The following is a 16190-nucleotide window of genomic DNA, read 5'->3' as shown; positions in this document are numbered from 1 at the left end:
CTCCTTCTACCATGTAGGGATGACCCTCAGGGCTTCAGGCTTGGTGGCAGCAATTTTACCAACCAAACCACTTCACCAGTCCTGGGCTTTTCATGGTAGGGAGGCCTTTTGCTAACTTCTTCAATTTCATTGCTTATGGGTCTGTTTGAGTTGTTAGTACATTATCGATTTAATTCGATAGTTCCTGCGCATTTAGAAATTTGTCCATTTCTCCAATGTTTCCTGTTCTTGGGGATGGTTAGTTTTTCTGTTTTTTTAGGCGATTTGGTTCCTTCTAATGGACTAGTAGCTGTGTTTGCTGGTTGACTGTGTTGAACATGACAAGTCCCTTCCTGGCTTGGTTGGCACATCTATTCATCTTGTGAAATACATTCTTTTCTTCTACTGCGTGTTTTCAGTGGACTTGCTTCTTGTCATTCCTCTGGGGACACATTGGACCCCTAGGTAAATGCTGAGTGGAAAGCATGGTGAGCTTCCCAGGGGAAGTGAAACTATACAAACTAGTGTTTGCCAAGTAGTAAGACTGAGCAGGACCTACTCAAGATGGCCACCCTCTAAGTGGGTGTCAGAGAATGGGAAGATGCTGCTTGCCTCTAATCCTCCACCTCTGCTCTCTGGGTGATTTTTGTTATTTTTATTATTATATTTCCTCACTTGCTTTGAGTTACATTTTTCTTTTTAAATATAGTATCTGAAAGTAGACACTTAGACTGTTTGACTGAAGACCTTGTTTCTTGTGTAATGTAAACATTTCATCCCACGAACCTTCTCAAGGCAATGCTTTGACAGTGTCCCACACGTGTTTCCATGAATGCCCTTTCCGTTTCTGTTTGAAATACTTACATTTTTTCCTTGAGGAGCTGGGGAAACTGCTCAGTTGTTAAAGCCTTGAGAAGCCTTGCAAGCTTGAGAAGAAAAGTGAGCTAGCGCTGTGACACATGCTTATAACCAAGGCGTTGAGGCAGATTTGTGTCTCTGTCCCTAGAAGGAAGTGTGATACCACTAACTCCATTCTACAGCTTGGCTGCGTTAGGCTCACATGCATCGGTTCAAGGTCCTTCAACCATTGGGTGGTGCACTGAGAATGTGGGTGGTGGTCTGTTTTAGGGGAAAAAAACTGTACAAAAAGACACCAAAAGAAGTCACATGTCCTGTTTTTTTTCTCGATGCAGGATGGATGAGGGTGACATCACGATCATGCATCCTGGGATTATATGCATCATGGTGAGACTGCTGCCTCGCCTGTACCTTGACGACCACCCACAGGTATCTCTTGATGAACACATGGATTTCGTCTTTGCTGCCCGGCTTGTCTATAGCGTGCCATCTGGTGTGACACTTTCTTCATTTTATTGTACAGTGATTATCAGAGTCACCGCTAGGTAGAACCTCTTGAAGGGTGGCGTCAGTGTTTCTAGGACCCTGGGTAGATCTGTGACCAGCCTTCAAGGGGTAATCAAAGCAGTCACTCCTGGATTAGGTGGCCTTCTCAAAACAACAGGTGAAAGAACCTAGTTAAAGGTAATTGGATCCGCCTTGCTTCATCTGCAGAGGGCATCAGTTTTAGGAAGAAACAGCAGCCAATTGGTGTTCACGCCATCTGAATGTAACTGTGACATGGCACAAATTTTCAGGTCTCTGAAACTTGAGAAAAGTGAAGTGGAGCGGAAGACTCTTGCTGGTAGAGATGGGACTGGTCTTAACTAAGAAATGGTGGTGTCTGGCGTAGGAGTGAAAATAGCCCTACTATGTTCTATGCGCATTTGTTCCCTGGTGACTTCGTTTCTCATTCAGCATGCTGTTCTCCTGAAGAGCAGCGACACAGTGAGCATAAAGCTGGGGAAGGGGGAGGTGCATCTAGCAGCGTGGAATGGACTGGATACATGGGCTACGGGGTTAGGGATAACTATGCCCTCACAGTCCTGGGTCATGGGGTGATACTCCACCAAGGTCAGACTCCTCCTGTGTTCATGTGATGAAGTGACTTAACATAGTGTTCCCCTGTTTTTAAGCAGCACATGACAGTATTTCTCATGACACTGTGTGTCAGCAGGGATGTGAACATACTCCCCACGGTACTGGCTCAGGTGGAACCCCACAAAAGGCTCCTTTATGAATGGACCCAATACTTCAGGGGGCCAGCACCTGTGACCAGGAGCCACTGAAGAGCCAGCTCAGCTTGGTCATCTATCTGTGCCCTTGTCTCAAGCTGTCAATTTGGTCCAGGTCTCCTCTACAGGGTCATCTGCATCAGGCCTCTGCCCGTGTTTCTATGTGGATTTCCAGGAAGACGCACAACAGCTTAGGGTCCCTAAAGGCACAGAAACAGAGGCTTCTAGGCTTTCTGGAAATTCAGGTCTGGGACAAGTCAACATTGTCTCCACAGTGTTTTGTCATTCCAAGTGAGAAAGTCACAGGCTCAGCTTAGCCCTAGCACATGGGGAACTAAACACCCCTTTATCGATGTGGGTGCTGTCAAGTGTGCACAGGAAAAGGGACTTTAAAGGGGACCAGATTTAAAGACCAACTTCCTGAGGCATTCTGCCCTTAAATCAAATGCCTTGTAGTCAATGAGTTACCTAAACTCTGAGAGCTTTCCTTCTTTACCTTAATGCCTCCATATGCCTGTCTTAAGCATACCGGAAACACATACATCAGACAGCCCCTCTCTGCCAAGAGTGCAATGTCAGCCATATTCTCCAGCAGTTCTTAAAAGCCCATAAGCAGCCCTTCCCTGCCCCGTTGTGCAAGTGCTTGAGTTCAGGAGAGTTACGTGACTTTCTAAGATCTTATAGTTGGTGAGGAGAAGATCTGCAAGACCTGGCCCCAGGGCAGGCTCAGTGAGTAGGTCTCTGATCTTTGCAGCTCCTGTGAAGTGCAGGGATATGCGTTGGCATGGTGCATCTTTCCCGGGCATTCACCTCCCCACGAGGCTGGCTCCTTCGGCTGTTTCATACAGTACTATGGGAATGGCTATGCCAGTGGTCTGGGTGTCTCGGCAACCAACCTGATGGCTATGTTCTGCAGAAACCCACTCCAGTGACAGACAGTGAGGAGACAGAGCTGACATAGGGAGGGCTGTCCCACTGCTGCTTATCCTCTTGGATGTAGCTGAACCTGGCATTCAGATGTTTGCTCGCTCTGTGGTATCAACCACGCAAATTAAATATGCAAACAAGAAATCCATTTGCATGATCCTCTTCTTCTATTCAGGTCAATATGTAATTGAGGGAAAGTCCCGATTCCTCTTCACCGTTTCTCAGATATGCAAATGAACACAGTGATGCATTTTCTCGGATATTTTCTGCAGATGCCAAATCAGCAGCTATTAAAAGTTGGATAATTACAGTAATTAATTTCTGAAAAGGGGGGTGGTGGTAGGGGAAACCTCGTACTATCAGATAGAACAGTAAATCAAAGGAGAAATGAAGCCACACGAGAAATTGCTGAAACCGAGCTGCTTTTAAGCTTCTGCCGCCCTTGTTGCCTGGAAAGGAGAGGACTGGGTGTCTCAGTAGATGGCAGTGTTAGGAAGGGATGGAAAACAGCTGCTGTTCAGCTCCCGAGGGTCTGCAGGCCGCTCCGCTCCTAATGCTCACTGTGCTCTTCATCTTACTCTGACCCTTCCTCCCCTTGACTGAGAAATGGTTGGTGCCAGAGGCCACTGCTTAACTAACCTTATGGGTATCCCGTTCTGGTTTATTTCCAATCACGGCTACATTAAATTTGTTCTGTGTGCAGCCCTTAGAAATGCCAGTAGCGCAGGCTGCTCTTGGAAACAGATAACCCCGCTCTCTCTCTGCCGCTAGCATTTTCACCCATATTAAAAACGGTAGAAAATCAGTGGTGCACAATGCAAAAAAAAAAATAAAATAATAAAAAATAAAAAAAATTGGAACTCAGCTCAGTTTCTTGGGCTCGGAAAACCCAGATTCATTGGGAAGATGCCTTCCTTTCCCATCACTCTCAGCAGAGGCAAGGATCTGACACTGTAAAGACATGGCTGTGGGCGGGAGCTCTAACCAGTTCTTTTTTTTTTTTTTTTTTTGTGGTTTTTCGAGACAGGGTTTCTCTGTGGTTTTGGAGCCTGTCCCGGAACTAGCTCTTGTAGACCAGGCTGGTCTCGAACTCACAGAGATCCGCCTGCCTCTGCCTCCCGAGTGCTGGGATTAAAGGCGTGCGCCACCACCGCCCGGCCAAAATGCCTCTCTAATCCCCCAGGGCTGTGGCCGTCAGTCAGCTGTCGGCATGGAGATATTGCCTGTGCATCAGACAGCTGTAGTATAGAGTAGAATCCAACTTAACAGAGCTGGCTGTAGCCCAGTCTGTGTTGGAGCAACCAATGGGATGGCTTGCTTTCGTGACTAACTGGAATCCCCTAGCGTGCACCTCTGGTTCTTCACAGACGAGTGGTGTGAGAACTCAGGCTCTGGGTTTGAGGATGGAGGGGCAGAGGTCACAGAAGATAGGTGGATAACACTGACCTGGTGGTAGGATAGTTCCTCTACAGGCCTGGGGGCACTGGTGAGAGGCTTGAAAGAAAAGACATGACTGCCCTCACCAAGGGAGAGTGGGGGGGGGGAGGGCTCAGACACAGAAAGGTACAAAAGAAGAGGCCTATTTGGTTTTGTTCTGCTGGATTTTTACGTATTTTAACATGTAAGTGGGGTTGGGAAGGTCAGCCATTATGTCAAGAGCCTCGTGGGCCAAGCTAAGAGATCTGAACCTTCTTGGGTTACCAAACATTGTGACAGCTAACACTTCTAGATTTAATGACTACTCTTCAAAGGCCATGTAGACAGTAGATTATGGTCAGGTCTCTCGTGTGCCATCCAATAATCCCAGTACCATGGGGATTGTTAGGGTTCTCACTCAATAATACCATTATTCTTAGGACAATCATGAAGGCCAATGAGAGCCAAGGCCAAGGCTATCTGATGAGGGAAGACTTTAATCCAATGGGGAAGCATACCAACTTAGCATCAAGACATATTTATGTTTTTATGTTGGAAGAATTTAAGTGAAATATAATCGTCAGGCTTTAAATGGTCCTTGCAGGGAAGGGTAAAACATGAAACCCTTGCTTTCTGAAGTATTGTTTCTAAATGTGGATCCTTATTGTTAGACATAGAAAGTTAGGCTTTGCTTTTATATCATGAATTCAATACTGACCTTTGGGTTTTTTGATAATCCTGCCTTGTAACAAGCCTTGCTGTATGTATACATATTGTCTTTAAGCTTTATTTTCCATGAACCTTCATGCAACATACTTTACCTTTCAGTTTTGTTTTCACCTTTCCTTTTTAGAAATTCTTTGCATTAGGACAACATTTTATTTCACCATACAAGGTCCTTCCTTACGTTGAAGAGTTTTTCTTTAATATTTTTCAAGCTTCTCAACCGATCCTCATAACTGTCAGTACCACTGCTGCTTGATGACGCCTCTGTGTCTTAGTTTTCCTTAAAATTTAGGAAGCTTTTTTAAAAAAGTAAACTAACATCCTATTCCAATGAAGACCAAGGAAGCTGCTGCAGAAGGAAGCACGGGTATCGAACGTTAACAATCCGGGGACAGTTCTGTTTTTTCCTGCAGAAATAATTGAGTTAACTAACTGGTTAAATATGTAAAAGTCTCATAACAAGCTTTCAGCTGTTGCTTTTGCTAAAAATACAAAGTGTTGATTCTTCAACTTAGACCCACAAGGTAACTCCAAACAGGATGAAAGTTTGGCACCCCTGCCCTTACTTTGTGTCTATCTCTTTTACTTGGAGGCAGACACATGCCCAGCTCTGCATAGATAGGCCAATCACGTAAGGCGCGACTACTGAGTTATTTCCTCCTCCTTCAAAGTCAAAGACACAGAAGTAAATGATTGTTGCAAAGCTGGAGTCACCTTGGGCTCCAGGAGCTGCAAAGGTCCCCAGAACAGGTCATTTTCCATGAGAAGCAGTTCTCCACAGAATGAGACTGTACCCCAGAGCAGAGCAGTGCCCAAGAAATGAGAACTCCTCTGGACTCCCCTTAGCACCATATAGATGTCACAGTGATTGAGCAGACTCATAATCATGAGCATCTCTTTCTTCTTTGCTCCATTTTCCCATTTAAATATAAAGACCAGGTCAGTACCCTGAAGATGGGCACAGCATCATTGGAGCTCTGTGTCTGTTTCCCTCAAAGCTGTCATATTGCCCAGATCTCCTCTCTTTATGTAAGCCCCACCAGTTGGCATATTGTGATGGAGGCTGAACTCACCTGGCATCGAAGTTGACCCCTTTGCCCTAAACGCTCTGTTAAACTGGGAACTACAAAAAATTGGGCTAATTTAACAACTACAGTTTATGGAAACACATAAGCTTGGGTTTTGTGTAAATATGGTACAGACATAAACACCCTTGAGGACGAGTTATACATACAGCCATACATAAAATGCAGGCTGTCCACTGGCCCTAAAGACATTGTAGCTTTCATTTAGGTGCATCGCTTGCCATTTTTAAGAGACCACGGGTCTGATTATTTCCCCCATAGCATTAAGCAACCCTTAATTCTAAGCCTTCACTTCCAAAGACATAACTCTTAACAGAGCAGAGGGAAAAAATTGTATCCCTTAAGTGAAAACTAAGAGGTCAGCAGAGGCGGCTTCCCATGCCTCAGGCTCAGGTTAACATCCCTGTTTCAGCGGCTATTCTGCAGAGAGAGGCACCAATACCAAGGGGAGCATCCAATTCAGTACTAAGGGTTGGAAAGCCTGGTGTGGGGTCCACAGGGTGGCCTGGATGAAAGTCTTTAGCAAAACCCAAAGAGCTCCGAGGGGCACCACTGTCAGCTGCATTGCTGAACAGTCTCAGGCTTCCTATGCCTCCTGCTCTGTCATAGGGGACATCATAAGAATCTTTTCCTTCAATACTGAGTTTTGTTCTGTTCAGAGATTTCTAAAGAGACAAGACCTGAGACAGTGATAAAGATGAAGGGGAGAGGCTAGGTCAGAGAGGAGAGAGGAGGGCTGAGAAAAATGAGGTTCCTTACAATTTATCATTGGTTTTCATAAAGCCTCTAAAATTTTCTTAGGAGTTTCCTAATTTTTAAAAAACCACTTATCTTTTAAAAATATCTTCTAATTTCTTCAGAATTATCAATTTCATATTTTTTGCTTCCAGATGCTTTAAAATGACAATTAAATCTGGTCACCCATTTACTTACTTTATTTAGGACTTCTGGCAGCGTGAACAAAGCAAAACAAAAGCCATTTAAAATGTCAGATGTTCCATATTTTGTCTCCAAACATTTCCATCTTCCTTGAATTCCTAGTTCCCGGAGTTTTAGTGACTTCTAACTTTCCTTTTTTGGGAAATCGCAGCCTTTCTGCCAACTGGTGGATGTGTGGATTTACTGGGTGTTCTGAGGTGGGTAGGGAGCTCTTTTGGGCTTGCCTCAAGGTCAGTTCCTCCCACTCAAATTATTTTACATATTTATGCAGACAAGAAGGGCCCTGAGACTGTGGTATTTGTTATCCTGGCTGAGGCTATGGTGTTTCCTGAGGAGTCCCAAAACATGCCCATTTCACTGGGCTGGAAGGAGCAAGTACTTCTTTCCAGTTACTTCATGATCAGACACTTGGTATTTCTCTTATTCATTTTCTTTTAAAAAAAAATCTTTATGTGTATACGCATTCTGCCTTGTGTTCCTGATGCCCATGGAGGCTGCTGGATTTCCTTGAATGGAAGTTACAATTGCTAGCTGTCATATGGGTGATAGGAATTGAACCTGAGTCCTTTGAAAGAAGAGCCAGTGTGCCTAACCGCTGAGCTGTCTCTCCAATCCCTTGCATTTCTCAACTCAAAGAGCCAAGGCTCCCTTAGGCAGGAGAGGAGACAGCAAGAGCTGCAGAGTTGAATGCAGGAGGTATGGAGGGAAAAGGACAGACTGCTAGCAAACAATGGTTCTGAGAAATGCTTCCACAAATAAAAGGATATTTCCTTACCAGCTCAGAATAAACCACTAGGCAGGAAGGGCTCAGTGACATCCGCCCAGTCAGGCAACACGGACAATCGAGCAAGTGCCTGTGTTTGTGCCTGGCACTGATCCAGATGGCTCCATTCATGAAAATGACTTGTCCTTGGGCCCCAACCCAAAATTTCCCTCAAGAGGATAAGAAGTAGTTTATTCTGAACTGAATGTGGCTTGGGATCACAGTTCCCGGCTTCCTGGAATGACACGCTCCACTATGAATGTGGTCATGTGAACTGTTATAGGCAGAGCATGCATAATGAGACAAAGCATTGCATCTGGCAAAGACAATGAGTGAGCATGGCAGGCAGGTGGGTCACAGCAAAGGAGGGAAAGCCCCGCTATGAGTTTTAGATGCTATTCGATGGATATTCGTAACTTTTGAGTTGGTGCAAGCTAGTGGACTGCTAACTGTTAGGTCAGGTACAGAGGTGGGCAATAAATTGTCTATTAAGGGGACTCAAGGTAGCCCAAGTCAGTTTTGGCTCTGGGTCTGTAACATCCCAACTAACTCCGCAATCATGAATATTTGAATTGGTCAATGAACCTTGTAGGATGTTCAATACAGATATGACCTTTCTTCTTGGGAGCTTCAGAAAGCAATGGGTAAAATTAAGATCATTGCTGAGTGTTTGGTGTATGATCCCAAAGCAAGGCTTGAACCACTTGCTCCTGGCCAGGTTGCCCTTTTTGCAAGAGGCATGGCCGTGAGAAAGTATGGAAAACAGTGATCTGTCCGAATCCAGGCATCTGAGAGACCTTGTCTGTCTCCAGTGAGTTAGTGTCACGTGTGCTCCAGAGACCTGAAGGAGACTTCCTACACGGCCCAATGGGGCAGAGAGGAGGGACATGAGATTCATGTATCTCTGGTCTCATTTGTGTCTAAGTTGGGAAATGGGTGTCGTTTTCTGGAATTTGCCTTTGTATTTCAAACACTTGAACTAATACCTAAACATCAAATTTCAAATACCTAAAATATCGACAGTGCTAATAGCTGTGGATAGCATTACGTGAGGAAGAGTGATTGAAAAGGGCTATTTTGCCCAACAAGGAACTTGGTAAAGATCTGGGCTTGTTACACTGTACCGCAGTCAATAGTCTGTGTTTTCTGCCTTTCCCACAAAGCCCAACCTCAAATATTTCCATTATTGTCCCATGAAAAATTTCAGGCTGCATTCAAAATCCAGGAGGCTTCTTGGGGTGATCTGTTAAGCAAAGCAAATGGACCCGATCTTACATGGAGACAAAGAGAACGAAAAGCTCACTGGGACCTGGGGTGGTGGGGTAGACATTAAAGTCAAGTGGGATTCTCGTGGCCCAAATGGCAGCTGATCATTCTTCTAGTTTTTTCTGCCATCTTACCATACCATTTCCTGTTTTTGCACCTCAAGTTTAGTGCCTCAAATTATGTACAGGTCATACATAGTTTGGGGCCAGGGATCATGGGAATGTATAAATAAAGGCAAGTGGTAAGGAGTAGTGAGGCCTCTGGTCACAGGAGGTAAATTTATCCACATAAAGGGGTTCACATTTAACTAAGGGGAAAAGTAGAAATAAAAACAAACTGTACCTAGCAAACCCAAACACATCTGTCGCCACCGTTTACGTCCCTTGTGAGGTGCCAAGTTCTCTTTACAATGAAGGCAGCATGTGTGGCAAACTACCCACCTTCAAAAGACGCTAGAGACAGCACCTGTTCTGATGTCATTATCATGACCCAAGAAGATGGATGGAAGCATTTCAGGCCTCAGGGCCTCACCTGCAAAGTGGGTAATGGCTCCTATTGAAAAGACCAGTGGAGAGGGAGACCAGGAGGCCTGAGCCCTGTGCCCTTAGCATGCGTATGCCAGACATGCTCCTCATCCAGAACTTCGGCTCTTGGAAGCTGACTGAGGTCATGGCATTTCCAGCTCTGCAAATGTTAACTGGAAGAAAATACATTTTAGTTTAGCTAAGATGCAAACTGAGCTGAGATCACAAACTCCCATGTCTAGGATGCTGTAGGAATAGCACAGAAGAACATGGAACCATGGCAAGGCGGCAGCTCCACGCCGTGGAAGGAGAAAAAAGTGAGTCTAAGTAAGCAATTTGAAAACAAACAAAACCCCCACAACTTATCAAGAACTGCTTTCCAGAGGGCCCCCATCCCTAGCAACCTTCTTATAATTTTTAGTAACCAGAAGAGCGAATGTCTTGGAAAACCTGTCACCTTGCTCCCCAAGTAGGAGAACATTTCAACCAAATTGGAGTAAACAATGAATCCAATATGAGTGACTAAGAAAGCCCTTGGTACTGTCAGAGTTCTAGAAGAAGCCGACTCTGGGTGTAGAGATTTTGTCTCTCAGGTCATCAGGGTTAGTGTCGGGAAGGCACCCTGCCCACTGGAGTGTTCAACCCTCCTTGAACACGCTTAGCTGTGTTAGCCCGTTTTCTACAGCTGTAAGAAAGCAAGTGGTGCTGCTTGCTTTGTAAGAAGAGGAGACTCAAAAGCCTCTGGCTGCAGAACTAGAATTGCTTCAGCTCTGGTAGGTTCTCTTGGCAGATGACATTATAGTGGAGGGAAAGGTGAGAGAGAGAAAGCACCCCGATGGTACGAAATTGAGGTCCCACAAACTAGGCTAACTCTGAGGGCATGACCTCCAGCGGCTCATCCACCTCCCACCAGGCCCTTCTCTTCAAGGTCGTACCACATCCCAGGCCACCATCCTATAAGCCAAGCTTCCAGAACGTGGCCCCTTGGGAGACAAGCCACATCTAAAGGATGTCACCATCCCACTGAGACCAAGTTCTTTCTGGACACTGTGACTTATTAATGTGGATGAGGAAGAAAGTTGGGAAAAGGAGGGAAATGAAAAAAAAAAATAAGCCAGGATGGACCCAAGTTTTGACTGTTAGGCGGACAAAGCAGAACCTGACTTAGGGCCACCCCACTATCGCTTTGTGAGTTAGCTTTGAGAATCCAACCCACCAGCTTGGTGACCCTTGACCTTACCACAGAGTCCTAATTGAACCACCTTCCCCTTTCCTGCATTGGAAGTACAATGCGTTAGGGAAATCAATCCATTTGCAGGGGGAGAAACCAGACTGGTTTCCTGCCACTGCTCATATTTTCACTAAAACCCTATTTTACTGGAACCAGCATTGAAAAAAAACCAGCACATTTTATTCAAAACAAGACAATATTGGTATTGATGGGGCTGCCGTGATCATGAGAACAATCAATTTCGCCTCCTCCATTATGGGGTATCGAGCAGTTTTGGAGTGAACTTGTGGCAGCATTAGACAGGATCAGCATTTCCCCTCTGAAAACTTTCTCTTTTTTTCCTTTTTGCATATTTAGATTGTAATTATAGCTCTCTGGTGGGGGAAGGGAGTCAAAAGACAAAAAACAGAGTCAAAGTCCCTAAAGCAATAAGGAAATACTTACTGGTAATGAAAAATTGGAGATTGGAGACATTTCTCTTTAATTCTTATTAATAATACATTCTGATATTATTTTTGCATCTAGCTTCATGCAGACTGTCTCCCCAACTCTTACCCCAAATTAAAAGAATACAGTTACCAAATGATAGCCCGACTCTGGTAGAGAGGATGGTCATGGCGGGAAGATGAATGCTCTCTCTCTGCTATCAGGAGTGCAGAGAAAGGCAGACAAGGTTCACATGGATGCAGGAAGAGACAGCATCAGAGGAAAGATGTGGGAAGCAAAGGCAGGGAAGTTGATGCATTTCCACACAGATGAGGCCCTTGACGTACCAGCTATGGCACAGGACTTGTTTGATGCACACCAACTTAATTATGTCTGCTTTTAGACTCTGATTTTTGTTTGTCTAAGCGTGGGTATCAGCAAGCTCAGACCAGCTATGCAGAGATCACTTTTAAATATAAGTCTATGATACTTTAGAAGTGGTTTTGAATGTGTCCCTCAAGTGTTCCTGTGGTAGAAACTCCATTCCCATTGGTGCAGTGCCCAGGGGGCTTTAAGGGACAGAGCCTAGTAGGAGGCCGTGGGCATGCTGCCTTTGACAGGAATTGACATAGTTCTCAAAGGACCCCAGCATGTTGTCTTAAAAGAGAAAGTGTGGTCCTTCTGTCATCTCTGGCTTCTCGTCTCACTTTGTGATCCACCCCCCTTTTCTTCTGTCCTTGCCATCTGAACGTGACACAGCCAAGTAGGTATAACATAGCCAGAGCTAAGCAAATGCCCTTGAGCCTCCAGAAATATAAGCTAAATGGACCTGCTTTATAATATACAGTACTAGTCATTTCCTTATAGTAACAGAAACCAGGCTAGTGTTAGCAGCATCTCCTCCATGTGATGAGACATGTCTTCAACGTCAGTCAATGATGGTGCTGACAAAATTGACAGTTTTGAATGACAAAATCCTTCCCAGCAAGAAAAATCATCACTAAAGTCACTCACATAGTGGCATGCCCCCAAATTTTAAGCCAGAAGTATTACTCAAGGTAACTTAGACATGGGACGTTAAAGGGCTAGAGGGCTCTTCAGGGTAAAAGAGCTGGACACAGAAGACTAAGAACCTGAGTTCCAATCCCCAGAACACGAGCGTCCAGTCCATAATCCTAGCATTCCTCCTACTAGGAAATGGGAGGCAGAAAGCGACAATCCCTGGAAGCTGGTGTGTCATCCTTGTGGGAAAAAAAAACCAGCAAAAGATCCTGTCTTAAGGTAGAAGGTGAAGACAGAGATTGAAGTTGCTCTCTGACCTCCAAGTGCAGGCTGTGATGCACTCATGCCCAAATTTATACACATAAGTGTGCTCTCTCTCTCTCTCTCTCTCTCTCTCTCTCACACACACACACACACACACACACACACACACACACAGAGATACATGGGGGTGGAAAGAAAGGGGAATTACTGAATGTCTAACTTTGAGACAGGAGTTGCAGGCACTAGGCAGATAAGTCTTGAGGATGACATAACAACAGGAAGGTGCTATCTTTTGGCACTAAGCTACACAAATGGATAAACCTGGCAAGGAGGTGACGAAGTGATATGCTTCCGAGCATGAGTCCCAGGGTCATCATCAGTCCAGTCCCTTGCCATGTGACTCTGGGCAATTACCTTCTCTGAGCCCGGCTTCCTTGTGTGCAGAGCGGAGATGGCCATGATGCCGTGATTATACACTCTGTCCTTGTTGGAATGCTGAGAACACATCCTAAGTACCCAGAAGTTACTGTTGTCACAGGAAAAACACTACTCTTAAAGCAAACATCAGCCCTGGCCTCTATTTTACCTTTAAGAGTCCATGAAATGTACACAGGGCCACAGGAAACTCCTTCCCTCCCAGATACTGAGTTGTATTAGAGCATTTTCCTTGCTGTGTACAAATGGTCTCCCTGGCTTCTCATCCATATCACTTTTAGTTTGTGACTCTCTTTGAGAGTAGGCAGTGTCTGCATTACCAGTGCAAGGCCCTTTAGTATCTGGACCGAGACTAAGAGAGCCTTGGGAAGGTTCCAGGGAAACCTCCATAGAGGATGGGAGTAGCACACGTCTGTGGCTTGGTATCGGATGCCAGTGCTCATGAGAGAGGTATCACAGCTGGCCTCCATATCAGCCTATTCCATGGACTGGAGACAGAATATGCTGCGTGCGTACCGAACGTGTGGACTTTGCTTCTCGTCATTTATTCCCGATAGAGCAGAATGTTGATGGTACAGCATTTGCATTGTGTTGCGTGTCCTAAGTAATCTAAAAGTGATTTAAAAGGTGTAGGATGATGTCCATGGGCTAAGCAGAAATACCATGGTACGTTATCTAAATGGCTCAAACATCTGTGGGTGTTGGCACCCGTAGGGAGTCCTGGAGTCCCTCTCTCGTGGGATGGGTGGGGATGACTGTATTAGGTAAGTGCCATTGTGGCTTCTCCTGGCTCTGGTGTCCTAACATCATTGACACTGGCATAGATTTCTCTTCTTGAAACCACAAAGTAAAACAAAGACTTAAAATATTTAAAGGATGGTGTGCATGTGTGTGTGTGCGCACATATGTATACATGCATGCATGTGTGTGTGTGTTGACTGTTTTGTTCATGCAACTAGGTGGACCTTAGCTTTGGTACTCAAGTACAAACTAAAATGTAGAAATTTATTGAATAAATTCAGCTTGGGGAATGTGGGTCCACTTAGTGGTATAGCCACTCTTCGGGACCAGTGACTTTCTCAGAGAAGGTCATAAAGCTGTATGACCAGATTTTACTGCCTTTCGTAAGAGATGTAAGTCTTGATTTTTGAAATCCATAGACATTTTAGTGTTAGCAATCAACTCAGAAAGCTTCCCAGTGTTAAATGGTTCCGACATCACCTTTCTGAGGGGGACCCAGATTCCTGCATTCCTGTGTGCAGCCTGTATTCTGAGTTGGTGGCTAACTCAAGTAGCTGACTTTCCCTGGCCTGTTATTGCAGGTGAGGCTAGCATTCAGAAGAACGGCTGAGACAGTGGGTATAGGCAGTTGTGGGGGGCACAGGTGGTCTGACAGAGCCACCCAGAGGACAGTCCACTCTCCCAGACTCACTGCTTGCTTTGATTGCCTCCTAGCTTTCTGAGGAGGTCCAGTGCTCTATGGCCAGTCACCTCCTATCCCTGGTGAAATCGGAGAAGAATCGCCAGGTCATGTGTGAGGCAGGGATGCTCCGGACACTTATGACCTTTTGCCGCAGAACCCTCAGCACGGGTGGCAGTGCCCTGCACTCGCTTCTCATCAGGATCTTTGAAAAGCTTGGCTCCCAAGCCATCGAGCCAGACGTGCTAAGGTACTGCATGCATTAAGCATCCAACACTACAGACCCCAAGGCAGGATGGATAATGGGAACCCTGTGCACAATCAAGTCACCGGGGAAAGGTGTGTGCATCTTCCTCTCCTTTGCTCCAGCATCGGATGTGTATGCACACAGAGCAGGCATAGCCTCATCTGGCATTCTCTGGGGAATGGAAATGTCAAGGAGGTAAATCTAGAGTTAATCCCAGAGGCTTGGACTGGATCTAGGGTCAGATTGCAAAGAGCCAGACTTTCAGGGGCAGTGGCCAGGGCAGCATGAAGAGGATCAGATGCAGGACACCACTGTACCCTGCAGAGGTCTTCCTGCACACAGGAGGGATAGAAAGGACTCAGGAGAAGGGACAAGAAAGCAGAGGAGGGACATGCATCATGCAAGAAAAGTTAAGGCCCTTACTGCCCCAGAGCAGGATGGAGAAGATGGTCCAGGTTCACACTCAGCAGACTGCTACTTCCAAAGGAGCAGAAGGGACAGAGAATAACCCCCCCCCCCCCCCAGACAGTGGCTCTGGGACCCAGGTTCTGGAGAAGCCTCTCAGGCACTCTCAGGCCTGTCAGACCAGGCCACAAAGCTAAGTACACAGGAAATACATTTATAAACCTGTAAATAGTGCATAGAATGAAGTCCAACTTGAAGTCTCCAGCTTCACCAACTCTGCTGGATAGAAAACAAGACAGGGGCACACAGTTTCTGTGTGACTTTTGGAAATTGTATGTCAGGGGTGGTGGTATCTAGGGAAGAAGTCTGGAAAAGTTTGCCTGCAATGTGACTTTAGCTGCCTCTCTTGATGTTACGATGTTCAGGCAGTTCCTAGGCCTTGGCATTCACTCACCCCAGCCAGCTGCCTGGAAAAGCCTCCATTCGTCTCCTGGGCATGAAGACAACCCTGGGAACTCAGGTGAGGAGACAGAACAGGACTTGTTGAGGAGTGAACAGTTAACTGATGTGGGGTTCCCCTATGTATGCTGTGATTACCATTGGTTAATAAAGGAACTGCTTTGGGCCTATAGCAGAGCTATAGGAGAACAGAGCTAGGTGAGGGAAACTAAACTGAATGCTGGGAGAAAGAAGAGAGGAGTCAGAGAGAACCCATTTTTATTACTGATGAATGATTGCTATAAGATAGAAAAGTGGGCGGATTTTAAAAGGTTTTTTTTCCCCTGTTGCTCAGTGGGGTAGATGAAGTTTGCGTAGGGCTTAGGGTCCCAGAACCTCTTCCAGCCTCCACGTGAGACATGTGGCATTAGGCAGCTGCCTGACCCTTTTACCTGAGGTCACAAAACAATGATCCTCTTTTCTTTACAACCCAGGGGTCCCATGTGCTGCACTGGGCAGAGGTGAGCAGCAAAGCTTTTTGTAAAGTTCACAGCTCAGGAGCAAA

At 45.6% G+C, this 16190-nt stretch overlaps 1 protein-coding gene across 1 annotated transcript in view; it reads left to right on the top strand.

Moving 5' to 3' along the window:
- The window catches only part of Wdfy4 (WDFY family member 4), a 202373-nt gene that overhangs the window by 36937 nt on the left and 149246 nt on the right, over positions 1–16190 (top strand). Inside the window, exons 12-14 of the mRNA XM_041662791.1 lie at positions 1173–1266; positions 14571–14785; positions 15613–15737. Coding sequence (XP_041518725.1) covers positions 1173–1266; positions 14571–14785; positions 15613–15737 — 434 coding nt within the window. The remainder of the gene's footprint in view (positions 1–1172; positions 1267–14570; positions 14786–15612; positions 15738–16190) is intronic.

The sequence above is a fragment of the Microtus oregoni genome, unplaced genomic scaffold (assembly GCF_018167655.1).
Source record: "Microtus oregoni isolate MIOR12 unplaced genomic scaffold, Mior012 000013F_ref0000133, whole genome shotgun sequence".
Taxonomy (NCBI): Eukaryota; Metazoa; Chordata; class Mammalia; order Rodentia; family Cricetidae; genus Microtus; species Microtus oregoni.
The sequence above is the reverse complement of the archived record's forward strand: the minus strand, read 5'-3'. Positions and strand labels throughout refer to the sequence as shown.